Source organism: Brugia malayi, assembly GCF_000002995.4.
Source record: "Brugia malayi strain FR3 genome assembly, contig: Bm_v4_ChrX_scaffold_001, whole genome shotgun sequence".
NCBI lineage: Eukaryota > Metazoa > Nematoda > Chromadorea > Rhabditida > Onchocercidae > Brugia > Brugia malayi.
The window spans coordinates 15,030,626-15,058,622 of record NW_025062479.1 but is presented as its reverse complement, the minus strand read 5'-3'; the positions used below and the strand labels follow the sequence as shown (position 1 = coordinate 15,058,622).

At 31.9% G+C, this 27,997-nt stretch overlaps 5 protein-coding genes across 7 annotated transcripts; 2 read left to right on the top strand and 3 right to left on the bottom strand.

Annotated features, from left to right (window-relative positions):
• Window positions 1-1,217: 1,217 nt before the first annotated feature.
• On the bottom strand, window positions 1,218-10,908 carry Bma-daf-15 (uncharacterized protein; the record flags this gene model as incomplete). The annotated part of the gene is made up of 29 exons (XM_001895560.2): window positions 1,218-1,424; window positions 1,870-1,950; window positions 2,089-2,294; window positions 2,436-2,602; window positions 2,851-3,062; window positions 3,455-3,643; window positions 3,959-4,083; window positions 4,170-4,314; window positions 4,427-4,618; window positions 4,841-4,930; window positions 5,058-5,184; window positions 5,290-5,413; window positions 5,640-5,716; window positions 5,795-5,883; window positions 6,066-6,251; window positions 6,385-6,492; window positions 6,631-6,811; window positions 6,904-7,005; window positions 7,282-7,499; window positions 7,651-7,820; window positions 8,039-8,282; window positions 8,571-8,726; window positions 8,824-8,964; window positions 9,037-9,200; window positions 9,471-9,558; window positions 9,649-9,814; window positions 9,955-10,167; window positions 10,424-10,449; window positions 10,897-10,908. The coding sequence occupies 29 exons, from the start codon at window positions 10,906-10,908 to the stop codon at window positions 1,218-1,220; spliced, it is 4,206 nt and encodes a 1,401-aa protein (XP_001895595.2).
• A 1,849-nt stretch (window positions 10,909-12,757) lies between these two features.
• Window positions 12,758-15,976, top strand: Bm8845 (Tubulin alpha-2 chain, putative; the record flags this gene model as incomplete). Of its 2 annotated transcripts, XM_043074935.1 has the most annotated exons (8): window positions 12,758-12,760; window positions 13,262-13,490; window positions 13,667-13,840; window positions 14,076-14,374; window positions 14,715-14,927; window positions 15,143-15,286; window positions 15,426-15,671; window positions 15,926-15,976. In XM_043074935.1, the coding sequence occupies 8 exons, from the start codon at window positions 12,758-12,760 to the stop codon at window positions 15,974-15,976; spliced, it is 1,359 nt and encodes a 452-aa protein (XP_042930869.1). The 2 variants fall into 2 exon arrangements, with proteins under 2 accessions (XP_042930869.1, XP_042930870.1); XM_043074936.1 differs by lacking the exon at window positions 15,143-15,286.
• A 2,448-nt stretch (window positions 15,977-18,424) lies between these two features.
• On the bottom strand, window positions 18,425-20,271 carry Bm8846 (Uncharacterized protein; the record flags this gene model as incomplete). The annotated part of the gene is made up of 6 exons (XM_043074934.1): window positions 18,425-18,614; window positions 18,713-18,806; window positions 19,135-19,384; window positions 19,529-19,649; window positions 19,835-19,965; window positions 20,173-20,271. 6 exons carry the CDS (start codon window positions 20,269-20,271, stop codon window positions 18,425-18,427), a joined length of 885 nt encoding a protein of 294 aa, XP_042930868.1.
• A 1,005-nt stretch (window positions 20,272-21,276) lies between these two features.
• Window positions 21,277-24,366, top strand: Bma-cosa-1 (Uncharacterized protein; the record flags this gene model as incomplete). Its single annotated transcript, XM_001895564.2, has 8 exons — window positions 21,277-21,321; window positions 21,590-21,706; window positions 22,010-22,125; window positions 22,433-22,604; window positions 23,044-23,209; window positions 23,503-23,653; window positions 24,040-24,139; window positions 24,238-24,366. The coding sequence occupies 8 exons, from the start codon at window positions 21,277-21,279 to the stop codon at window positions 24,364-24,366; spliced, it is 996 nt and encodes a 331-aa protein (XP_001895599.2).
• Window positions 24,367-24,968: 602 nt separating this feature from the next.
• Bma-cyb-3 (Cyclin, N-terminal domain containing protein) lies at window positions 24,969-27,314 on the bottom strand (the record flags this gene model as incomplete). 2 transcript variants are annotated; one of them, XM_043074933.1, is made up of 9 exons in its annotated part: window positions 24,969-25,019; window positions 25,197-25,269; window positions 25,395-25,531; window positions 25,652-25,954; window positions 26,238-26,465; window positions 26,585-26,695; window positions 26,798-26,855; window positions 27,023-27,147; window positions 27,210-27,314. In XM_043074933.1, 9 exons carry the CDS (start codon window positions 27,312-27,314, stop codon window positions 24,969-24,971), a joined length of 1,191 nt encoding a protein of 396 aa, XP_042930867.1. The 2 variants fall into 2 exon arrangements, with proteins under 2 accessions (XP_042930867.1, XP_001895601.1); XM_001895566.2 differs by lacking the exon at window positions 24,969-25,019 and having other exon boundaries at window positions 25,113-25,269.
• Between the last annotated feature and the right edge of the window lie 683 nt (window positions 27,315-27,997).

Here is a 27,997-nt window from a genome sequence, read left to right as displayed (position 1 = left end):
GCAGTCATAATCCAGCAAACTAAGGTTAAATATTCTGATTTTCTTAATCTACCAAATTTCACCATTGAAGACTACTAATGATACTGAAAAGATATTAAATGGGCATTCGAGACATGCTGTATGGAAAAATAAACTACGCAGGTACTTAATCGTAACGATACGAATGCCATGCATTCATGTACTATGATCAAAACTAAAATTAAAGGTTCTGAATTTTAACGTGAAATATTTAAAATAGATGCAAAAATTCAACATAATAATAACCCCTACCTTAAGAGAGATGAAATAAACTAGGAAATATCTCGTAGACAATTTAGAACTCAGTCGTTCCTGATGCCATACTGGCTGTCTGAGTGCCTACCCGTAATTTTTTTTTTTTTTTCTAATACTACAGCTATCCAATACCTCAGTTCTCACGGCTCCCCAAAAACTGCAGTCAGCAGCGCCAATAGTATTAGGAATGTATAATAAACAATTTCATAACTCTAAAATTCTAAAAAATTAACGTCCATATCATCTCAGTTTCAGATGGTAAAAATTACAAGTGCAATTAGAACAATAGCACAGTGAGTTTTCCTCATAGCCCAACATTAAAATACTTCAAATACGCGTGAAATCACCAGCATACTTAATATCCTCCATCCTAAAACCTTCTGGAAAATCATTATCAGTGACAAATAAAGCCACTCCATGAAAGAGAAAAATTGCAGACAACAAGCAATATAATACAGCTGGAAGGCTTGTGCAGAATAAAGAGAGCTTAATAATATATACACAAATTCACTGAAAATTATAAGAAAATTCATAATGCATAAAATCGTTTGAGCAATAGTCAAAATTAAAAAACAAATATCCAAACAATAATCCAGTTCCAGCAATAAGATCTACCTGAGAAATGAATTTTCAAGGATCTCCCTGTTCCAAATCTTTATTTTGCTCATATCAATTTCTATCGAAGTGGGTATGCACAATTACATCTGTCAGAATTGTAATAAACTGAGGAAAATTAGGAGAACTAAAAATAACTTTTTTTTTTTTAATTTCAGAAATATTCTAAATACAAAAGCCAAAGTTAAATTTGTACTTGAAAACAGCAGTCACGTAATGAGGAATACCACAAAACCATAATGAAGCCAGAGCAACGCAAATAAAATTGGACTAGAAAACAAAATTTTAAAAAAAAAAAACAAAAAACAAAATATAATAATTCAAACAAATCACGATAAATCCGGCATTCGATAAAAACTAATTGTTTGATTTTCAGTAGCAACTGCTAATGAGACAAGTAGCTGATGAAAACGCATTGATATCAATGTTCCGATCCGACCACTAACTAACCAATCATCCTGACGAATTTCACCTAGCTGTTTGCCGTTCAGATCAAACAACTTTACCATGGAAGCATCATCCATACAACCAATACACTAAAATGAATTTTAGATAAAAATTGATCTAAACTGGTTTACTCAGCTAAACTAAATTTAATTGAAATCATTAGAAAGCCAAAAGTTTTTGTCACGCTAATTGTTCAAACAAAACATATAGACTAATTTCAACAACTAGTAATGCACCATGCTGTACCGAAACAAAATATTTAAAAAGCTAAAATTTCACCCATCTTTTGGAACAATCTACGGAAATGCAAGAATATACTGAAAAGATTTTCGTTGGTATATGAATGATTCTTTAGAGAGCCATTAGAATAGAAAAATCAAAAAATCCATGCAAGACATAAAGAACTTGAAAAAAGTAAGCGAATTTTGTCGCCAACATGTCCTTAAAGAACAGCACTGGTCGGCATAACTTTTCGCATAATATTAGATATGATTTGAATTTTTCAACAATCAAAAGAACATATGAAAGAAATACCTGACTGTGGACATGAACTTCCATATTCGTTAAGCTGTCTTTCTTTGGGAAGCTGCAAGCGTTAAAACTAACTACCGGTTCCTGTAATTTAAATCTCATGAATTAACTATTTCAAATTTCAACTAATTCCAGCTTCAAAACTAAATTATGTTAAAACGCAACATACACTAAACCTATATAAACTTTAAAATTTTTCGCAAAAAACAATAAAAGGCATACCTTGAACATTCGTGGCTCCCACAAACGTATTTCGCCATCTCTTGAACCAGCGATTAGTCTCAGGTTTCCTTCAGAAGATTCACCAGCCAGATTAGAAAAAAGTGATAATCCAATAACTGGTTTTTCAAGCTCTCGAGATGACATTGTACGTCGCGATTTATCAGGTAATCTTGGATCGTAGACATTCACTAATCCATCACTCAGACCTCAAAAAATGCTTCAAACCAATAAGAGCATCAACAATCGCCAACAAACTTGAAACGCTAAATTCGTGAGCTAATTACTCGAAAATGAAAAGCATTTCCAATATCTCTAAATATTAGAGATACAACAGAAGAGAACCATACCAACAGCAAGAAGATTACTCCCTGAATTATCAAGACTCAATTTTGTGACAGCACAATTTTTAGCACCAATCTGAATCTCTTGCATACTTTTTTCTGCATGGGCGTCCCACAAACGACACACCTTCACATTACCAGAAACTGCCATAAGGCCACATTTCTGATTCCAACTTAAATAGATAAATTATAATAGAAGGAATGAAATAACTTGAAATATGCTGAAAGAATTACATGATTTTTTTATATGTTGTCTAAAGTTATAACTCTGGAGAAAAACTAGACTAATTAATGCTATGCATTTTACAGTTTCCTGTAAGCATGCTCAGTGTGCAATCGCATTATGTCGATAGACTACTGCGTTACACAGAAAGCCTAAAAATTATTTCTTCAGAAAACATACGAAATAAAAAAAAAAAACCTAAAAACCGATGCGAGATGCTTATTCATTGGAATGCTAATCGGCACATCTTTTAGCAGATAAGCAGCTGTTATCATCTGCTGTTCCGCCTCGAAATCATGGGAATAGATGGAATATCCTGGATCCCAAATTCTCATCAATCCATCATCACTACAAGTCACTACCAATTCACGTGTCATTTCATTTATTACGTGTAGATCAGTAACTATATCCTAAAATGGAATTAAAATAAACTTAAGACACTGGTTTTTCCCTTCATAATACTGTACCATTATCTAATTATCCAATGTTTACTCATTTACCGCAGGATACAGACGTTATGTCAAGCATGATAATACACATATTAAACAACCCGATATTTTCATCATGCGCTTAAAATTCCTATTTAATCAGTTTAATGATAACCAAAATAGGAAAAAATAAAGGATTCCTATCAGTCATTTCCAAAACAAAAGTGGAACAGTAAATTTTTCTAAAGTGAAATATTTCTATGCAACTAATAAGCAAGACAAGGCATTTAACGGTTCGAAATTCATAGCTGCGGGAAGCAATATTGCAGAGTTCCTCCTAAAAAGCATTTTTAATCAACATCGAAACTGCTAACATTAACGAAGGGATTATTGTTGTGACACAAAAACTTTCGGACATCGTACAATCGCTGTAATTCGCATCGCCAAATAGTCACTGCTTCGCCATCGCATGAATATAAGTGAGGTCTTATTTGACTCCAAGCCAAACATTTGCTTACCGCATCTGTCTTTACAATCAGTGGATGGCCGTCGAAAAATAATCCCTGAAAAGAAAAAAGACTAGAAAAGGACCAATTCCCAATAAAGGAGGTTGAAAAGTAGTATGAAAATTTAACATCAATAGCATTCCTTCGTCATCTAGTACAATGTAATTATTGATTATTAAAATGATCGGACAGTGAATGATTCATCCAGAATGTGGCTTACGATGCAATCTGCCATATTATTTTCTTTAAATTTCAATTTCTGATGGGTCATTTTTCGTCCTAATTACTAGCTGTAATTACCATCAAGAAATCACTGTTAGAAAAAAAAAAAAAAAAAAGAAAAAAACTCTGAAAATCTGACAATTGATGAACCTCTTCCTTAAGTGCCCGAATTTCCTTTTTCGAAGTTTGCTGCAAACCTTCATCTTTATGCGATGCCCAATCACTAGGCATGGAATGAGTAGCCAAACGATCAGCTATGCCATCACCAACTTCTCCTATAATTAAAGAAAGATAAACGACTGTTTCTATCCTAGAGAAGATTCAGTATGAACAGGGAAAAGAAATTAATTTAATTACAAACCCTGTATTACATCCAAAATTGGTTCAGTAAATCGCCTCGTACACCAGGGTACAAATTCCGTTGTTACTAGAGCAACTACCGGTTCCCTGTCTGTAGAAGAACTTTCATCCAGTTTTGTCATGCTTTTGATTGTGGGTGAATACATCTGGAAAAATACAGAGTTCGTGAAAATTGGGGATATCTAAATTTAAACATCAACAAATAGAGTAAACTAAACTATCATATATTATGTTCACTAGCAAAAACAAAAATATTACATTTCGCTTAGGCGTGAAGATTGAGGACTGATGGAACGCTGGGAGCTGTTCTTGACGTCGTGAATCCAAAATCAATGTATTTTCTGAATTCCTACAGATATGATCTTCTACAAAAGGCGGTGTCGCTGACAAATCCAATGTTGGTGAACCAACAGTAAATGTTACTATTTCCGCAGGATATGATTCAGTCTGCTAAAAATTGATGAACAGTCTAAAAACATGTAAAGCAAGTTAGATCATAATTCGAAACATCATTCATACTCTAATGAACTGGTCCAGAAAAATCACTTATTTTTTACGATTCTGATATCAATGATTATCATATCAATTTTCTTCCAATCCCCTTGGAATCATCTTCGTCTGTATATATTGGGAGAATTATTGCATCTTAAATATATCTTAGATAACATTTACCTTGGCCAACGATACCCGTTCAACACAATTCAGCTTTCTTTTTCTCTCATTCCTTGTTGTTGCTAATTTGTCAACATGTTCAATTAATACCTTAAAAAAGATTTTCTTTAGTTAAGAAGTTATACAGGAATTATAAAACTATGAGTATAACAAATGGTGAAGCTAAAGATTCCTCCTTGTGCTTGAATTACCAAATATTAAATATTTTGATACACACTTGTGCCATTTCAGCGATTTTGTTTACAGGATCTAGAGAAAGCTTAAGAAGTGACAACCAGATACGTTCAGATTGATCATTGAATGTTTTTGATCCCAAGAATTCAATCTGCTTAATAGCTTTATACCTGCAACATTATATGAAAGATCAAAGGTTAGGATTTGTTGTAGCAACGTTACAGTCTCAAGTGCGAGCAGTACTTAAGTATTAAGTACAAAAATAAACAGCATACTTGAAATTTTCGTTGCGCATTTCCTTTGTGGAAGCCAGTAGTTTAGTGGAAAAATCATTCAGTGAACCGGTATCAAACATCGACTTCCACTGTGCACAAACTTTATCCGCAACCACTCCAGAAACTCAAATATAAGACTCTTTAACAATAGTAGTAATTAATAATACCTTCCATATGATTTTCGTTTTGTTAAAAATAATACTCGGGAAACTCTAAGCACTATTACATAATAGGCATATATATCAGGCAAATATTCAACAGAAGCATTACTATGAAATTAGATGCTAAGAAAATCGCAATTGAAATCATTTTTATCTACTAAACAGTTGAGTTTTCTTAACAGTACCTACCGAAATTCATTGAATTTGATCTTCGAGGTGAATTTAATGGAGTTTCCAGGAAATGAGCTCGTCTTCGAGATGCAGATCTGGAAAAATGTAATTAAAAGCGACTTAGAGAAACTAGAAACTAGAAATTCCCTTTTGTTCTCAAAAGCAAAATAAACCTTGGAAGACTGCGATCATAACCGCGAGAAACAAATGCATCATCTTCTTCATCAATTGAACGCAAAGGTTTCATTTCCTGTTCACCTGCCTGAAGTGAAAAAAAAAAAAAAAAAGCATTCAGCTATCAAAAAGAGATATTAAAGTTTCCGTTCGATCATGATAGAAACAGAAAAAACCTCCACGATGTGATTTCCAATAAATCCAAATAATAAAAACTAAATGAATTAAAACAATTCATAACTGATCAAAAAATGAGAATCAAAATTTCACCGAAAGTTTTCTTTCCCTGAATTTCCTCTGTTCAATTTTTTCATTAAGATCCATTGACAGACTGGCAAAACGATTTTCAAAATCAATAATAAACCACTGCATTGCCACAACTAATTCAGCGCGAACAAGTACTGAACCATCAAAAGTGCATTTCATCGAAAGTTTATCACAAACTTCATGGTCAATCTTTAAAAGATAACACAATAAATTACTGAGGTAGAAGATAAGTGGCAACGTGTACCGTCAACATGAACTCCTAATTCTAACTTAATGCTAATACTAGCCAATTTTGTAAAGTGGATCTCATACAGAGACGTACAATTGTGGCGTGTTCGATATTTTCCGACTTATTTCTCACAAGACATCCAATTGCATAGACTGCAGCAGCACGTACTTCCGGAACTGAATCGTCCAGAAATTCAAGAACCTATAAAAATCACTTATTAGAAACTCAAAAACCTGTTTCTTTGTATGGATTAGCCCATGAATAGTATTTGTATCAGGATTTATTGACTATCATTTTCTTTCGAAGAGAATTTTGAAGAATTTGCAAAATTGTGTATACCCTTTCATAAGCGGCCAATCTAATCGCCTGCCACCTGGCATCATCATAATCAGCCCAGAGTCGTCCAAGACCAATAAGTAACCATAACCGAAGCAATCTGCATTGTCGCAGAGCTACATCTGACAGAAGCTCGATACAAAGTGTTACATATCTATTATCGGTTAGCAACTCTTGTGCAGGTCTGAAAATAACACATACTTTACGGAAATGAAAACTATTTGGTAAAGATACAATGCATGCTTTTCAAGATTACAAGATTACTAAATTACAAACCTATAGTTGTTTTCAATTAATGCAGCCATTACAAATGCTGGGACAATTTTTTGCCGCGGATTAGTACTAGGATCGTTCAAGATTGTTAAAAAGTACATATATCTGAAAAAAAAAAAAAAAGGAACCAAACGTTGTCATCCACCTTTTAGAACCTATAAAGTCTCGGAATGTATATTTTCGAAGCGGCCGTTCTTTAGAACGGTAAACATTACTTCACTTACATTCCAGCAGCTACTTCCTAAAGACTACTCAGAAGGTGTCGATTATTCCTATGAATTTATAAAGTGTAATGTTTGCCTGTAAAAAATAAGATAATCGCAATAAAGGTTTTTGCTTTTAGACTAATAATTTTTAAATTTGTCTTCAAGTAAAACTAACCCTCGCTCTTTATCCTTAATCAGGTCCACTTGACAACTTGTTTCTACAGCAAGAATTTTTGCCCAGATGAACGCCAACCATGGTCTCAATTCCTTTGTTGCACTTTGAAGCAACTTCAGAACATAAGGAAATATACCGACAGAGAGGGCATGGCCTACGGCCCATGAGCCCAAATCTAGAAAGCGAGCCAAAAGCTCCAGCGCTTTCACTCGATGTACCTCAAAATGTACCTCAAAACAATGATTACAATCACTTCTTGTTCAATTTTATTTCAAAATTCAAAAAAATCTTCAAACATAGCATGATATGATTGAAAATACAAATATACCAAAAACGTACAACTGCTTTATATCAATCTTCAACCAGTACCTGACTGAGAAGTACTTGTAAAACAACAGGAAGCTGCTGTGGAGGAGTTCGCCTTTCACCACCATATTTAAGCCAAACTTCGAATGCTTGTAACTGTTCAATGAAAAACCAATTATGAGTGTAATCTGCTTCATTTATCGGTGCAAGCTGTGAAGTCACATCAATAAGCACTACAAAATAACGACTAAATCATTGAAAAGTTTCTCAAACGTTGGATATATGCTAGAAGCAATCATATTTAAAGCACAGTTCGCTATCGGAGTATCTTCGTGGTAACAAAAATTTGGATTGTTTTAGGCACGGTTCACAACTATCTTTTTTGATTTTGAATGCGATTAATTTTAACAAACGATTAACTTATGCAAAATCAATTTCAACCCAAACATACATTCATGACGAACGGATGAACGTGAGAAATATATTTCTTTTGCAACAGACCAAAGTTTCTGTTTTGGTGTTGTGAAGCCCTGAATTTGGCTTAGACATAAATCGATGGTATAATCCCAAGCATCCCAAAGAGGATGACTATGAACAGATGGTAAGGAAGGACGAGAAACGACATGACACTGATTTTCGCGCATTACTCGGTTAGCCAATACAAAACTTCGAAATACTGATGCAAGTAGTAAATCCTTAAAAATAATACAAAATCGTTTCATATTTTGGATGTAGTTTACAACAATTTTTATTGGAGCATGCCACTGGAATAATATATTAAAAATATAGAAAGGAAAATAAATTTCATGGACAACGAATTCATAATGTACCGAAGGACACTGAAAAGTTGAGAGAAATAAAATATATGCACCGAAGGACACTGAAAAGTTGAGAGAAATAAAGTGAAGATATACTCATCGTACTTGACACGGTTGTAAACGAAGACTTCCTAAAGACAGAAAAAATCCAAAAACAAAGTGTACCAATCGAAATAGTTTCTGAAACAATTCTTTTGGAAGTGAACTCCATGCAATCGTGTCGGTAATTGCTGTGAATATCCAATTCAACTCGCCAAGCATGGTTCGACGATCACTGAGTTGACCAGGGATCTTATCAACTATTGTTACGGGAAATCGATCCTGAAGCACTGACAAATCAAATATATTAAATAAAGCGCAAAACAGTGTTTGATAAATGTTTATTGAAATATGAATACTGTGGACAAAGAATACACACCTCCAAATGATTTTTCAAGATATACCACAACACCGAAATTTGGATTGGTGTTAAAATACAGGACGTGAAAAGATCAGCCGGAAGTCTTGAATCCATTGGAAGTAATTCATGGTCTCCGCATGCTCCAATGTGAATACATTCCTAAAATTTAAATCAGGACTACGTTATAAAACCACATTTTCCAACTGCAAAACAGTTTCCGAAACAACTTACTTTAAAATTTGGCTTCTTCCGGAATCCAAAAGCAGATGCCTTTTCTTCAAGACTCATTTCGGTTTGAATAATGGGTAATGGTGGTGGACGCGTTTCCATATGTTCATCGAGTTGTTTAACCCATTCTTTTTCATGATCTTCAGCAAAGCGAAAGAAAGATCTTACTAAAATACAATCACGGCTTATAAAAATGGAACAAAATATAGCCATATCATTTAGTTTTACTCACAGAATGAAAATACAATTACAGAGATAGCCTGAACCGAAGCTATATAACAGGAATCAAGAACTCCGAAAGGAAGCATCAATTACTTCCAACATGCTATTGATCATCATCAAAGCGTAAAACCTATAATTGCTAAGCCTTGATGCATACCCATTATTACTGAGTCTATCACGCACTAAATTTTGTAAGAAAATTTTTACAAACTTACTAGCTAGACCAGCACAATGGCAATCCCAGACGTACACGGCCGGATGACCCATCCACGACTGTAAGTCAAAAATCGAAAGCGGGATGTACTGAAACTTATTTTTTTTTTATTGGAAATTTATTCAGTGGATTGAGAAAATGAAAAAAATTACATTATATATTTGAGATAATTCAGACACCTGAGTGAAATTTTTGTTGAAAACCCATATTTCACCATTTTCAGTCGGTCTTGGGACACCATGTCCATTGTAATGAAATAGAATACGTTCATCTTTGGCGTTTCGTCGCAAACTTTGGCATAAACGTCGAACATCATCCACTGTTGGATCATTTGCCGTTTTATACCTGTAAAAACGAGCAAATATCTCACAAGTTATTTACATATATTTACAGACAATCATATAACCTTCACATCTTATGGACTCACTACCGAACACAACACACAATGTCTACAAACAACAAGTAACCTATTGCTGCCCAATTACCTTGCACGTGGTTGCCAACGTTCATAACTTTTCTGCAGAGCATTAGCAATTTTAAGAACAGCTTTCTGAGGATTTATTCCCAGTGGATCAATCCAACACTCTTTCCGCGCACATGGATTCGGCCTATGAACATCTGGCGGGTCCACACCAATATTCAAACATAACACAAGGGCCACCGATACTGTTCTCATACGTTCTTTTGAATATTTCCTCCTTTAATACTCTCAAAGATGAATAACTGAAAGTTTACGGATTCCACTTTTCCTAAGTCGTCCTGCTCCAGCGAATGAATGAATTTATTGCGATTATAAACAAGTGAAACAGCTGAAAATTTCAAATATATATATATATATATATATATATATATATATATATATAAACTTGTCAGTAAAAGACATGCCATAAATCTCTATCAGCAATTTCCTCCTTAATGCCCATGATTTTCTCCACATGTCGCAATTCTTGAAACCATGTTGGCAGTGGTGGGTCGCTGCTCTAAAATAAGTATTTAATACAAATTTTTTAAACCAAAATAATACTCCACTGAGAAAAAAATTTTGTGTGATTCTACCTCATTTAGTACCAAATATTTGGCATATTGTAACTTGTGCATTGATTTTCCAATATATGGTTCTCCACTAAGAACTTCTAATACAAATCACATTACTTAAGAAGAATAAAGATTCGCTCTTATTTACTAAAAATGATTTATATGGTCGAAGAGTAATGTAAATGGATAAATTCAGAAATATAAGACTGTATTAACTTATGTTTACCAAACCTTTTGTACTGTTTTGGACATTAAATCAAACCAGATTAACTTTCGTTCATTTTACGATTTTTTCTAATTCTCCCCTAACCAAAACACACACCCCGCAGTATACGTTTTGTATCTTGAAAGAAAAAAATAAAGTAAGATAAAAAATTTGATGTTAAACTTACGGCATCATCCATTGATTTAGTTGTAAATGTTAAAATGCGCTTTTCAGAACGCACTACAAAAACAAGGAACTTTTCTTTTTATCTGAGATCGATATGTACACACTTCTCGAAACACTGAAGCTTATTGCACATAATCTATAAATTATTCTAATCATTTATTTCACAAATTACATAATAAACAAATATATATACATATATATATATATATATATATATATAATCTTTTTGCATAAGTGACAATTTTTCCTTTTGCAAAAAAGAAAAAAGAATTTCAATGTTACTTTCAATTACTACTAATGCTGTTATCAAATTTTCTTTTCTTCTTAATATACAAATCTTACTAATCATCACTACTTTTTCTCTACTCTTTAACAAAGTATTAGCAATTACATAATTTTTACACAGTTTGCAGTCTCTCAAAATGCAATGCTCTTTTCTTCTTACACTTCACATTTCCTAACTCTTCAATCGCACTTGATAACTCTTTTATCATTAGAGTTGAACAATTGAGAAAGTGGCGAAATTTAGAAAAAAATCAGACATGAAGGAACAATAGTTTAGAATTCCAGCACGATAGCCCAGAATCCCGGTGCGTCCTAACACATTCCGGAACAGCTGTAATCCCCAAAACAGGTTACGCTTCAGCTTTTACTTCTGCATTTAGCTATGGCACATGTCACAGCACTCATACGTTGCGTCTCTATGAAATATACAATCTCACTGGATTATTTTTGAATTTCATTAATAAAAAGTTAATTATGATAGCAATTTTCATAGTTGGCACAAAGTAAGATGCACAACCGGAAAATAAGCTCATCGAAAGGTTGAAGGTTAAAGAACTAAATTTAATTAATGAAAATTGATGCAATATTAAATGAAACGGAAAATTAAAATCCATTCTCCAATCAAAAATTTGAAATTTATATATGACAAGAATATTTGAAAACAAAAATTGACAATTTGTTTGAAATTCAAAATTTGACAACTGATTTGAAATAAATACAAATGTTACACATTCGTGTGATCATTAGTACAAGCAATTATTATTAACAATTCGGAATATTTTAGTAGTAATTCATCGAATACTACTGTTTCATTAAGTAAATTATAATTTACCTTAAAGTTTCACTCTCTCCTTCTTCTTTTTATTTGTCCCTGAAATCAACACATCTTTCGAGAGACATATCGACGTGTAACAATTACAGCGATGCAATATGCATTTTTAGCTTGCCTTAGTGAATATGCAAATTTTTGCAGGAGCAATTCTTATCTTATTTATTAGCTGGGTGGAGTTCACTCAGTCATTATTGTAGTGTGTCATTCTGGTAACTGGTCTCGTCTTCCTGCTTCAGTTGCTTTTCTGATATTACTCAATTGGGAAATGTTATCATTTCAATTTAATACTATTTCCTTAATATTATATTACATTTAATATTATTTCACTTAAATTATTTTCATTTAATACTATTTTAATTATGTCCCTAACTTTAATTAATTGATACTTTAGCTAATTAAAAGTACATTAAATGAACCAAAGTATTTTTTTCTAAACATTTAAAACATTAAAGTTTTCGATATTTTGTTTGTGTGAAATATTTTCCCAACATAAAATTACTGTTTCAGAATTAAATCAATTCCGAAGTGAAAGGATTATTTGATGATTTAAAATATAATAGACTTATTAAGGATTTATTCAGCAAAATTGTTGCTTTAAATAGTATCTAATAATATTTGATATATGTTATTACAATTAAATTTAGCTAGACAAATAATAATAAATTTAGCATCTTCATTAAAATTTATTAATGCTTTATTTTTCAGTAAGAATTTGCAATTGTGTGATTAATTGGATATCAGAAAGATGGTAAAAAGTTTTCTTTTTTTTTTTTTGTTTTTTATTTAAATTTAATTCATTTGTTCAACTGCTTAGAAGGCAGATAATTAAATCAATTTTAAATAGACGTCAGTATAACTCAAAAAGAAAGTAATAATAATAAATAACATCACAAACAATAATAATAATAAATATATAAATAAATTAATTATGATCGATTTTAAACATTTTCTATTGGTTATTTAGAAGTATCTATCAAAATTTTTGAATTCTTAAAAAAGTTTTATCGGAAATAAAATAAAATAAAAAAATATCTGAGCCAGTAAATCTTATTTCATATCAAAAGCAAATAAATAAGTTGCCACAAATTTGCATATTGTTTGCTTATGTGTGTTATATATGCATATATCATCTTTTTATATTTCTCACTTATATGCATTAAAATTTACATATTTTTTTACAAAAAAAAATGAATAATTGTATTAAATGGAAAAGTTAAAAAGTAATAGTTGAAATTTTAATGAATTATAGCGTGAAATTATTTCGTTGCACATTGGACAAGCTGGGGTGCAAATTGGTGGTGCATGCTGGGAGCTATTTTGCTTGGAACATGGTATCGATGTGAAGGGTAACCTGAATTTGCAGTCGGATCAGTTTGGGAAGCGTGACATCTCATCGTTGACAACTTTTTTCTCCGAAGCTGCTGATGGGCACTACGTGCCCCGTGCTTTACTGGCTGATTTAGAGCCAACTGTTGTTGGTAATTGAAAGTTTAGAATTTTAATTTTAGTAAAATTAAAAGATTTTTTTTCTCTAAACTTTTATTTCATTTATTAATTATTTAAATAATTTAAATATGAATAAATATATTGATTAGGTAATGTTGATTTAGCAGATGTAATGATAAATAGATTCTTAAATCTGTTAACATTATAGATATAGTTCGTGCGGGAAAATATAAGGATTTATTTCATCCGCTACAGATGGTAACTGGTCGTGAGGATGCAGCAAATAATTATGCTCGTGGACATTATTCAGTTGGTAAAGATATGATTGATAAAGTTATGGATCGTACTCGACATTTGGCTGAGAATTGTGATGGATTACAGGGTTATTGTTTCTTTTTTTTTTTTTTTATCACAAAAATCTTAACCTTATCATATATAGTTTTTTTTTTTTTTTCTTGAAAATTTTCAGGTATGTTTGCTAAATCAAACGGAAATGAAATGAAAATATTTCAGAATAAATGAAAAATGATATATGTGTGATAGTTGATAGGATAAAAAGTAAATAATAATTAGAAGAACGGTTAAAATACCTTATTTTTGTCTTTTTTTTTTTTTAGGATTCCTCCTCTTCCATTCATTTGGTGGTGGTACTGGTTCAGGTTTTACATCTCTGCTAATGGAACACTTAACAATTAATTATGGTAAAAAAAGCAAGCTAGAATTTTCGGTCTATCCGGCACCGCAAATTTCTACATCTGTACTGGAGCCGTATAATTCCGTCCTTATGACTCATGCTACCCTTGAGATTGCTGATTGTTCATTCATTGTGGACAATGAAGCAATTTATAACTTATGCCATCGTAATTTGGACATTGATCGACCATCCTACCCAAATCTAAATCGTCTCATTGCTCAAGTTTGCTCATCCATAAATATTTAATATCTTATGGTATTTTAAAATAATTAACTGATCATTTATTGACAATATAATTAAGAGCCTTTGATAGTCAAAATCAGTTATTATAAAAAATATGAAATGGAAAAAACCAAACAAAAATTATGTTATATTTTATGAGGAATTTAATGCTAAGGATAAAAAATGATAGCAGTATCAGTAGTTTGCTTTATCTTATTAATAGATATGAACATGCCTAAACGTACAAAAATTTTTTGATAACAAAAAATGAAATATTGATAACTAAAATCAATAGCTATTTTGGTCATTCAACTTCAAGTCAGTGTTTTTTTTCTTTCAGGTTGTTTCGTCGACTACCGCTTCGCTGCGCTTTAAAGGTGCGCTAAACGTAGATCTGATGGAATTTCAGACAAATTTGGTGCCATATCCACGTATTCATTTCCCATTGGTGTCATATGCTCCAATAGTTTCCGTCATGCAAGCTCGTCATAAGACTTTTTCGGTGATGGATATTACCAGAGATTGTTTTGAAACTTCCAATCAAATGGTGAAAGTGAGCTGCTATAAATTTTAATCTTTTTGTTTCAATTTTGAAATATTATTTTTCTTTACGTTAAAATAGTCTTCTTGTTTTTCAGATGATTTCATTTCGAATCATTTCAAATATTTCAGCGTAAACATTCATCCGATTTATTTTAGTTTAATTTGCTTCGCTTAATTTATCATTTTGTTTTGTTTCTTGCCATATAAAAGTAAATTATTTGTCAGTGTGATCCGGTAAAGGGTAAATATATGTCAATTTGCCTTTTATACCGTGGTAATGTCACAGCAAACGATGTCAACGAAGCTATTAGTGCTATCCGTCATCAGAGAGAGATTAATTTTGTAGAGTGGTGCCCAACTGGATTCAAGGTTCAAATTGCTATTTGAAAAAAAATTCAAGAAATCATCAAAGCTATTACGAATAATTTGATTGTTGAAGTGAAGACATCTTTTCATGTCATAAAGATTTTTTTGTCCCTCAGAAAAATTTTAAAATTAAACTTTTTAGATTGGAATTAACGATAAGCCACCAACAACTGTACCAGGTGGTGATGCCGCACCTGTACCACGTGGTCTCTGCATGTTAGCCAATACAACAGCTATTGCTGAAGCGTGGGCACGTTTGAACGTCAAATTCGATCTGATGTATTCAAAACGAGCTTTTACACATTGGTTTCTTAGCGAGGGTATGGAGGAAAGTGAATTTATTGACGCACGTGTAGACATGGACCTTCTTGAGAAAGACTATAAAGAGGTCCGTATACTAATTCCTTCATTTTTTTTTCTCTCTTCCCTTCAAAAAATAATAAATAAATAATAAACATTGTCATCACTCATTTATTTATTTTCTAACTAATTCGTTTATAGCATTTAACACTTGCTAATCTATCTACAATCTTTAACTGGATTTTTTTAAATTTTAAAATCATTATTTAAGAGGATAAAAATTATAAAGGATGAAAAGATGATTAAGATTAGTGATTAATTTGTTTATAAATGCTATTTTAGATTGCAGCGGATGAATTTGATGCTGATTCAAACGATGACTGCGATTTCTGAAAAGAGTGATTGGAAATGAGAGAAGCTGTGAACAGCAATTAAATTTTTATAATTTTTCTCGCTATTTAACCATGCATATAATCATACATTCTTACGTATTTTGTTTGTTTTTTTTTTCTAATAAAACAGTGTTTTTTTTTCTGTTTCTTCTTGCAGTACGAAAACAATAGAATTAAGAAATTCAAAAGTTAATGTATCAAATAGTTATTATTTGATAAGAAGATTACCAAAAAAAATACCAGTTATCACATACGATCATATTAATAAGTAATGAAATATTTATTAATAATGAAAATAAAAAAGATTCGAACTTTTGATTAAATTAAAGAGTTGGATTTTAATTTCCAATAAAAAAAATACAATGAAATCGGATGAAAAAATATTCATATGAATAAATTTAGTCGGATTTTTAATTGAATTTTTTAGAGACTAAAATATATATGTGAAGGTATATCCTTATAAGACAAATCAATAAACGGTAGAAGTATATCATTAGTTTTATTAATTTCCACTCCTCTTGTTTATTCTAATACTAATACTTATTTACAAATGCATTCGTTTTTTTTTTTTTAGCGACCTTAAATAGTTATAAAGTTAAGTATTGTAAGTTATTTTCAAAAAAATTACTAAAATCGTTATCTGGTAGTGTAAGGTTTTGTGTTTTGCAATGTTGTAATAATTCAAAAAGATTATGAGTATTATGAGTTGATAAGGTGCGACAGAAATGATTTATCAAAATTTAAAGAACAAAATAAGAGTGTTTAAGCAAAGAGTGTGCAATGAAGTAATCAGTTATTTAGAATAAATGGGAAATTAAAATTGTATTTCTTTCATTTCTGACTTTATGAAAAATAAAATATATGATTCATTAGAAATTGCAATATACATCTTATTCCTTACAGGTGACTTATTGTAAAACAGTTTAAATCCAACATCAATTTAACAATTTCAGTACTACTGTTTCTTTTCTTCCGAAATTTAAAATTAATAAAATGTTTTTACTATTATTGAATAACAAGACTTATTTATTTACAATTAAACATAAATATCGTATTTTTCAAGCATGCAAAACTTTTTTTTTCTTTTTTCACTTAATTTATTACAGTAATAAATGGAACTATTGAAATTTTATCGATTCATAGTGGTCATAATCTTTTGAACTTATATGAAATAGGTAGGATTGTTAAGATATTTTGGAAGGCTAAGAAGAAAATCTAAATTTTATTAATAATTCTAAATTTCAAGCAGATGTACAGTAGCATTTTGAACTATCGGTTATAATGTTATTTGACATCGTTAGTTGCATTCAATTTATTGTCATTTATTAATAAAATCCAGAACCATTTGTATACTTGAGAGAAAGGAAAAGTATGAAAAGTTGGAGAGAGTGAAGTAGGGCAATTAAGATTTTTTAAATGAAGCGAACAATTTCGAGGGAAATTGAATAACATACGATATTTCTACAGTGTAAAAAGCTAGAATCTCCTGATAGATGATTAGGTACTGGGTATTCTCAAATAATTTGCCCTAACAATGTATTTTAAATTCAGAAATGAGTGAATATATCATTTATAATGTATAACTCACTCCTTTCATCCCGCATCAGTCACAGAATTTGGAAAAGAAAATGAATTAACTGATTGGAGAAATAAAAAAACATTTCAAAAAAAAGAATTGCTTTCTTTTCACCTGCTTGTTTCTTTTTTCATGACAGATTGGTTGCATTCATTAAAATGAGATGTAGTACTTCAACGTACAATCTGTTTCTATCATTTTCTTTTATAATATTTCGCCAGGAAAAAAAACAGCGCTACTTCATCCTACCTAAGTAGCCAAGTTTACTGTTGATTGAAAACTTCTTGGTTATGAAATAATGGTTCAAGCGCAACTTACGTAGGGAAAAATTTCCATTGGTAATATGTATGAGAATTTTGCAGCTATATTAACTGAATGGATTCAAGATAAAAATTAGATTCTGAAACCAAGAAAAACGGCGCCATATTTTAATCCGGAGGGCACTGTTTTTTCATTGCTGTAGATTTTTTGCTTTCTGCAGCAATTTATCTATAATTCAATGAGCCTTGAACCTTCGTGACAAATTTGATCGCCTTAAGAAACTTGGTAAAAGAACTGAAAATGAAGCTTTTGCTAACTTTCAATCCATTGGTAATCATATTGCTGTCATACTTACTTGTAAGCAAAGGAAATAACATTTATCAAAAAATGTTAAACAGAATCTTTTCAAAATAACAGTTTCCAAAATTACAGAAAAACACTAACTTGGGTAATTTCTTGGAAAAAAGAACATGAATCAACGAGAGTAAAACAGGAAAAAAAAACCAGGTTAAGACTTGGCTGGAAAAATCCTTTCAGGTGATGTTTTAAAAAAGACATACTAGCAGGAATTACATCAAACAATGACGAAAGAATTTGGAAAACAAAATTATGTTATGCTAAAGAATTTGTGGATTTTGAAGATTCCTCTGGAACAGTGTCAAGCTGAGAAGTAATTATCGAGATACCCTTTCGAGGACATTCCGAGAAACATGGTGTCATATCATCTGCTGCATGCATGGGAGGCATTATTTCAATTTTGGTTTCTGTATTATTGAATGCTTCCCATGAACCAATGAAATTTCTGTAGAAAATAATTATGAGCAAGAACATGAAACCTGAAGAATAAGAAATATGAATGAGACAAATGAGGATTTTCATCTATTAACTATAACAACTAACTCAGCTGGCTTGATTCGTTCACGTTCGTGTACAGTATTCGTAGCAAGATAACAGTTACGGTTTCTTGATGATGATGATTCAAATGGATGTCTCTCTGCAAAAAGTGTAAGCTATAAAACAATTCAAAAATATTAAAAACCAAATAACTCTGGAACTTCAATAAAGTTGAAATCTACTGCTTAAAATAACTAAAATCTTTGTCATTCATTTTTTGAAAAGAAATTTTCTAATCGTATTCTAATCATATAGATTACACGATCAAACATGATATTTCAGTAAATTAATATTTTCAACAAAAGCAGGAGGGTTAATAATAACGTACAATGGTGTAGTGCAAAACTATTCCCAAAAACTTCGCAAGTTAAGGTCAGTAGGATGAACCTTTGATAACTTGGTTGATAATAAAAAGAAGATTTATTTACCATTATTTAAAGCACACATATTTAATAAAGAGGGTGGATATTGTGTATGACGCCAATGACGAGAACGATTGATTACGTATGTAAGGCAACTAATTTCCGCAGCGAAAATGTACAAAATTATAAGCCATACAATCAAAATTGGAATCAAAACACCAAAAAACAGAAATAAAGGCGATTGCTCCATAAACGAAGACACATTCGCTATTAAATAAGATAAAGTTCCATATGCGAACCAAATTATGAGACCAATCTCAAACAGAAAGTTTTTAAAAACTTAAAAAAAATTTTAACAGAAAATTAGGTTTACAAGTCTCTCCTGGTACAGATCTGGAATTCCCATATAATTCAAATTAATTTAAATGTAAATTTCCTGATTATATTAATTTATGTAAACCTGAACGATGTAGGATGGGATAATGATGAATTTGGGAAGAATGACCGCATGTCTTTTTATTCGACTTCCCTTTTTATGCTCATTATCCACAAGTTTTAATGCCCAGATCCCAGAAACAGCTCTGGAAAAAACAAGATTATTCGAGTTCTGGTGATGAAAAGGATAAGTAGAACGAATATGACGAAATGTATTAGCTCAAATTGTGAGGACTCATACAAATCAAGCTATTCATACTTTTGCAAACGTAATTAACGATACTTATTAAAAGCTTTAACTTGTCGGCGAAGCTTAAAAAAGACAACAAACCCAAAAAAAGTGGCATAAGCGATAAAAATATGCCCCCAATTAAGCCTATCCGACAACGATTTAGTGACACTTTGCATCAATATTGTCAAAGATAAAAGAATCATCAGAACTTGAACGATAAAGAAGACTGCCTGTAAATATCACCACTTAACAATCAGGTTCCGGTTTTCAGATTATTAGGATCGGAGTGCCTTAGTAGTTAATCGATAACGCAAAGACAAACTGTGGAATTTTCCAGTTGCCAGTACTTATTTATAAACATGAGTTCCGGTGTATTTTAATGTAAAAATGAATCGCTAGGAAAAAAAAGAGCAGATAAAAAGATCAAATAAGCTTACTCGAGAATGTATCTGTGAACAAACCCAGAGGTGCCGTTCTCGTTTAGTGATGCCTGACGAAGCTAGGTTAATGGCATCTCTACAACGGGGACTTGCCATCCGATGACAGGAGATATTCATCAAATCTGAAATGTTGAAGGAAGAAAATTAGTTTCATATTTCATTTTATCTTGCATTTTGAGTATAAAGAAGAGGTCAATAACCATACCTCATTTATGCCTTGAATTAATTCCATCATAAAAAAATGTATGTATAAAGGAATATATCATATGTTAGGCAATGTATACATATCTCACTTATATGTTGATTAAATTCTTATTTTATACAAAGGCATATATTAAGTATAAGTCCATTTTGATGAATGCACAAGTTAAACATATTCTAATAAGAAAATTCTATTTTGTTTCGTTAAACAAAGTCTACATATAAAAGCAGCAATTAATTATTCTAATTTGTAAATATTGAGTACTATTTTAGGATGTTACGCTTTACCTATAAACTATATAAGTAAATAATATAGTCATCACGTAACGACTTACGCAATCTTTCACATGACTTCTAATAATACAATAAATCATTAGTCTAAAAAACACACACGCATTCTCATCCGTTTCAAACGTAGGAAATGGATGGCTGAATGTACACATAACGCAATTCTATATGTAAATATCACACGTCCCTCACGTAATCTCTTACGTAATTCTACATAATTAATAACACAACCAAGTACTAGCCTAAAAAAACACACGCATCTCTCATCCATTTCAAACATAGAAAATGGTGAAATGCACGTAAGCATATGACATGTGCATGCAGACGCTCATCGCTTCATTGTTATTGCATAAAAGATTATACACGTAATGATAGCCTCCGATAAACGTGCAAGTTCATCATCGATTTTTCATTGAATTCTTATAATAGAAATAAGTCGTTAGATATTACGTACGCATAAATTTAACGTTTCTTTTCTTTGTTCCATCCATTATTACTAATTTTTAGTATGTCTATATAATTTTTTAACGATTTTTAACGACTTCTTTTTGTTGTCTTACGGAACTGTTTGAAAATTTTACAAGTTATATGTTATTGATGGCTTCAGCTATTATGACAGAATCGAAAAAAGGAAAAAATAACGATGAAACGGATCAGGTATGGAAATCGTTAAGAATTTATAAGGAATAACACATAAAAAAGGGATGATATAATTTGGTGGATTTTTTTTATTTCATTTCGTTTTCTTCATATATATGTTAAAATTCTTTTTTTTTTTTAAATCTTGCAGAATATTTGAAAGTCTTTACAATTATTATGAATAAAAGGAATGCATGCTATATGGATTGACGGAACTTATTTGATGTATGAAAATTGATTTATATCTCATCACAAAATGTTAAGCAAAAGATTAAGAAAATTGTAGGTTCCCCGCATACTGGACCCAGATTTTTTGGATCGAACTGCTTGTCTTCCACAAGATATGCATAACGATTGGATTAGTGTACTAGCTGCCGAAAATAGCCGACGAATTAGTGATGCTGTAATTTTCTGATCTGTATGATCTGTAGATTTATTTATTAGAAATTTAATAAATGATTAGTTTGGAATCATTCAAAACAAATTCATACTTTATGCGCATTTTTCGATGTTCAAATCTAAGTTGAAAAAATTTAGGAAAACTTTTTATTTTTGTTGAAAGCTCTATTTCACTTCATGAATTTGAAATCGAATATATAGCTAGATGAAAGGTTTGTCAAACTTTCCATGTAAGATCCTTGTACAGAATTTCGACTATTTAAAACCTTTTTTTTTTATGCGACAATTTTCATAATTATACTTGCAGAATGAGTGGAGTCATGTATTTCATACACCTCGTTCCGCTGAATATATTTTTACTGCTTGCACAAGACTTCGTTTACCACAAGAAGTGAAATACAGTGCACTTTTAATATTTGATAAGTAAGCAAAATATTTTGTTTATTTCTTTTTCACATTTATGAGTAAAAGAGAAAGAGAAGAATATTTGAGGATTACTAAATTTCTATGTTTACTATATTTTAGTAATTCTTTTTCCAACGTTAATTACAACAATGAAATAATTTAATTCATCATTAGCAATCTCGTCTATTTTATTAAAATATGAATAAACCGTATCATTATTACTACGATAGTAATATTTTATCAGTTGTAGTGAAATAGTTTGTTGCGACAAATAACCTATTTGTCTTTCTATGTTATAAAACTACAAGAATCAAATTACTTGTAGTTTTATGGTACAGTTAGTTAGTCGCTTGCATGAAAGTGTGTATAACTCGAAACAATCAGATCGGAAGAAATATTATGAATGGAATCAAATCGAAGCGACGTTGTCACGTCAAACAACGCTACGAATGCTTTCATCAATTCAAATTGCCTCTAAAATGCACAATTATAATGAAGTAAATATTATGATGAATTTTACCTTTAAAATTCGAAATAATGAAAGCAGAAATTGCTTGTTTCTAAAAAGGATACTTTGTAATGCTGTGGCTCAATATACAGAAAGTTAATTAAATCTCTCGATCAAAACCGATATTTCTGGACGCACAAATTTGATGAACCGTATTAGATTGGAGAATTGTGGAAGCGTTATTTTGAGAGTCTAATAACGGGATCACCATTCATTACCATGGCCCATCTACGTTTAGCCGTGGTATTGTTTGTGACAGTGTATAGTTTTTAGTTGGAGAAAGCTATTTGTCTAAAGATGACTCAGTTACAGTTTTATGGCACAGTTAGTAAGTCGTTTACATGAAATTATTTGGAAAAGAATTTTTAGGAGAATGTTAAATTATCAATCATACAGTTACCTCCTTACATGTTTTTTATTTTTTATAGAGCTTGTCAGTTCAGACTGTAAAATTATGTCTGAAAACATTGGGATTTGCTTATACGGAAGAATCCGTTGTGCGGTCTGAATTACGCGTCTTATCGATGATTGATTGGGAACCTGCCTATCACTGCACCCCACTTGTTTACATTGAATCGCTATTTAAAATTCTTAGTAAGTTCGAAATTCGAAATCTACCTCACATTTATTAAATTTTGCCAAGCAGTGAAATCTTGTCAAATAATTGTTAGATAACCGAATCAAAGTTTTATTATATCTCGGCCCTGCTAAAATTTTATCTATCGTTACGCAGAATTCATTATACTGTTTGGTTATTTTAATTAGGAGCTGGACTTATTCCGTAGAAGGACTAATTTTAAAAGGGAGACTTCAAAAGTTGTCATCATCTTTTACGAGGAGATACTGTAAGGAACGATTAAGGCAATGCTACTAAGTTACTGCTATAGTTGTAGAAACGAAATGGAGACAAAATGTTGAAGCAAGTGATTATTGGCATTATATCTTGCTAGTGTTGGATTGCGTCTTCATTCATTGGAACGATGTGTATAACCGAATGATGTGCAATGTACTGGGTCCTTCAGCAGAAATCATTACGCGGTTTTTTTTTCTAAAGTATTTCCATCCTTCCTCAAAAATTATATTTGTTACAGGATGAACATGTAACAACGACCCATCATGACTTGGAACTTTGCAATTTTCTGTGACATTAGATGAACTCAAAAAACTGCTACTTTTCCAGAAATAACCGGCATTTTATTAAGACAAACTTATAAGTTTAGCAGGCAATTTTAGCTATTTAGCTAACACTGCCTTGAATTTCATCCTTCTCCAACATAATCTAGTGTTAGTATTCCTGAGCTTTACAATGTCCTCAAATCAACTTATCTTTTATACAAGCGCCTTATGAGACCAATTCAAAACAAAAGATGACCTTAACTTCTGCAGTGCCAAAAGTTCGGGCAAAAATGTTCTCATAATTTTAGTGAACAAATGTGTCGCGTGCAAGCAGACTGGTTCTTGTTAGCATGTGGAGTAATTGTGACTGCTGCCTGTTGCATCGATGGAATGCAAGTAGCTGATGAAGTAAGTCCTAATTTTCAGTTCCCGAAATAAAACCGCTATAGAGCCTTTTCAAAACTCGTTCCTTATATCCAGTGATGAACCAAGTCAAAACTTTGCAGGTTACAAACGATTTACACCGCCTAAGCAATATTCCAATAGCTGATATAACAGACATGAGTGTCGCCATAATTGAATGCGTCATTAGCCAGCAAGGATCAATTACTGCCACAAGCATTATTCAAATTTGATATACTTCGAAGCTTTGCAAAGTTGACGTTGATACTTCCACTCGTCAGTGATGTATATTATGTGTTCTCCACTTGCCAATTTCTATATTTGATTAGTAATGTCCATGAAGTGGGAAAACAATTCATCCCAAAAATATGTAGCAGATCAGCATTAGCTATGAAATTCATATTCAGGGACTCAAATTCAAATATTCAAATTGTAAATGTCAGATGCAAGATATTAACAACGCTTTATTTTGTTGAACTCTAGACTTAATAATTGGCTTTTTTTGAAAAGAAGGATAGTGATATACTGCAGCTATAGTAATAGAGAGAGGATGTAGAAAAATTATAGTTTGTAACAACAGTTAATAAATGTATCTATGGCATAACTGGGAAGCAGAGAATGATACTGGATAAAAATTGAAACAAAATGAAGTAAATAAAGGATAATTTGCAGGAATATGATCACAGCTACCCTAAAACATACCATCAGAATCCAGGGATGAATCGAACCATTTCATTAATAACTAAAAATATTGTTACCTGTTCCAGTATCAATGTTAATTTTCCCTTGGGAAAGATTTGTCGGATTTTTCAAAATTGCAGCACTTCACGACGTTTTATTTCTTCATCAGATGATCTAGTTCGTTTCTGGATTTTGGTAGTACATTCTAGAACAATTATGGCCATATTTACGAGAAGATAATCGTGATTTGTCTTCTCTCTATTCCTACCCTTCTCAACCATTAAATTACTCGGGCACCTCAAACAAGTTCTATAGTTTCGAAACCGAGATCTACAGGTGGTCCAACTGGTTCGTGTTCTACAGTTTCGAAACCGAGACCTACAGGTGGTCCAACTGGTTCATTACGTGGACGCTTATCCGGGAGGAGTTGTATGTCGGCAGCACTGTAGAAAATCCTGAAAAATATTACGTGGTAATCTTTATTGCCGTAATAAAATGATGAATGCGAAGCAACGGGGAGTTAAGAAAGTTTTGTTAACACTTTTTCGATTCAACTTGCAAAAGTGAAATATGAACATACGGATGGCTATATTTCTCCTCTATGCTTATGCATGCTGGATAGACTTTTGAACGCATCCTCATCATATGATTTAAGCGCCACATAAGCGGCTCTACATGCTCCAATTTATAACCAGAATATTTGATCAACCTTGTTGACTGGAAATAAGTTAACATCATCTTTATAAAGCTCATTGTTTCTAAATATAGGTCCATTGTGACATGTGAGGTTTTATTATGCAACTTGGAAAAAAAAAGACTTTTAGGAAACAAATATACCCATTCTCCAGCTCGTATCATCCTCATAGACAGAAGTAAAGCTGCGGCAGCCATTAAACTGTCTGGAACACAAATAAATTCATAGAAAAGCAGTGATGTTTCCAGCACATAACGTGCCACTGTGAGTGTTTGCATGTCCAAACCTCCAGTACGAGAATAACGTCGCAAAAAACGATATGAAAGGGGAAAATTGACATCGCAGTTGAGTGCAGTTAAAATTCGCCGTTCGTAATTGTTGACTTTTTTGACTCTGTCAGTGACAGGAAGATTTATGAAATCATCGGGAAGAGGTGGACCTTGCTGCTGAAATTAGACATTAACGATGAAAAAAAAAAAAAAAAAAACTTTATGTGTTATGAAAACACTCGAAGACCAATAAAATCTAAAACATAGAGCTTAATATTAACAATACGAATATATAACTTAGTTTCTCTACAATGACTATTATACTGAAGCAAAACTCAGTTCATTTTTAATCCCAGCATTTGAGTCTAAAACAAATTAAAATTGAATAGTATTCATATATTAAGCTGTTGATGAATTAAAAACGAGAAAAAAGAGAGAATTAATTCCCAAATCAACATACATCTAATTTCGCTGCAACAATCATTGCAGCTGCTCCGATATAATCAAATTGTTCCATATTGTTGGTAGCGCACATATAGAGATCAAACAATTTGACAGTATGATACAGCACTTCATGATTGACCTCAAAATCTTCTTGACACCGCACAAACCAATCAACAACTTTTGCACGACGGATTTTCTTCAGTAACGGATGTCTGCATAGATAATCAAAAGCACGAAACTTTAGCTGAAAAGAAATACTTGAAATCTAGCTTACAAAATTATCTACGGAATGCAAACATACATGATTGTTGTAGAAGCACAATGCTTTGTATCGCAAACGCATATTCAGAAAAAAAAAGCTACTTCTCGATGATGGTAGTAATTGAAGATGTCCATTGCGTACTCCGGAGCTTGGAACGGATCACCAAGATTAGTAGCATCATAATCAAATTCCGGACATGGATCCATCCAGATCTGAAATTCCTTGTTCACTTCTGCACATTACTTTTAGATGTTGTGATGTAATCTAGTTTAGAAGAATTTCCATTTATGAATACTAAATTACTCAACACTCACTGTTAAATCCAAATGTTTGGAGGCTTCCGAATCAGATTCATACTTTGCTTCATTGAAACTGAAACAATTTAAAAATGCTAGAAAGTACTCTTTATGTTAAATTAGGTCCTTTGATCTTACCATTACCAGCTAATCTCGGTACTATTTTCTGGTACTAAAACAACTATACCAATGATATAAAGTTATATTCATAAAGTGACAACGATATCAAACATTTAAATATACCGCACGGATTTTCTCTCTTCAGACTTAGCTCGTACAACGGGTTGCACTCTCCTGGGCTTTTCGATATTCTGCTTTTCAATATTTTCGCTGACTTTTGAACTAATATGTAAAGTTGAGCTGATGGCCTGGAACACATCAAATTAAGGAATGAAATGAAGACCTTTCATAGTAGAATGGTAAAACTTACATTGCTCAAATCGGTCAATCCCGTCCGTTTATTTTTTCTCGGCAAAGCATTTTTAATGTCACTATGTGTCGGGTTAATATTCCGTTTAGAATTAGCCGGAATCATTTCGATATATCCTAAAAAAACTCGATTTAGTTTTTGTCTCCTTCCCCCGTTCCGCGGTTAATAAAGTAAGAAATTGCTAAAAAAGGCTAAAATATGAAGCGAAATTTTCGCAAATCATAAGCTGTAAAAGTTATTGATGCTGACAACATTAGGTCGTCTTAGCTTTTCCCAATTAAGAAAATTTACCTCGAAAATCACCCGACGATCAATCAATATCCAATAAAAAGCTGGAGTTCAGTGTTAGTAGTAAAATTCAGTAGAGTTAGCCCTCCGCAGTCTGAAATATTGAAGATTAACCTTTCCTAAGTTAATGAACTATCCATTAAGAGAAAAAATGGAGGGACTTTTTGAAAAATCTCCAAATGAAAGCATTCATCTTTCTGTTTTCGACTGTTGTTACACTAGGCGCAGCGTTTTACGCCTAAAAATTTCCAATGATCATTTCTTTGAATACTTTAAATAACATTAACATAATTTTTACATTCTATTTTTCCCTTAACTTCTGTCTCTTAACCAGTGATTTTTGTGTACTTTATACTTAAATTATTAATTTATTCCATTTCTAATAATGATTTAAAGCTCCGCACAATTGCAAATGGTATTAGTAGGGGAGGAAAATGAGAAAATACGTCAAGACCCATGCTTTTGAATTCTTTAACATCTATTAAATAATAAAACTTATC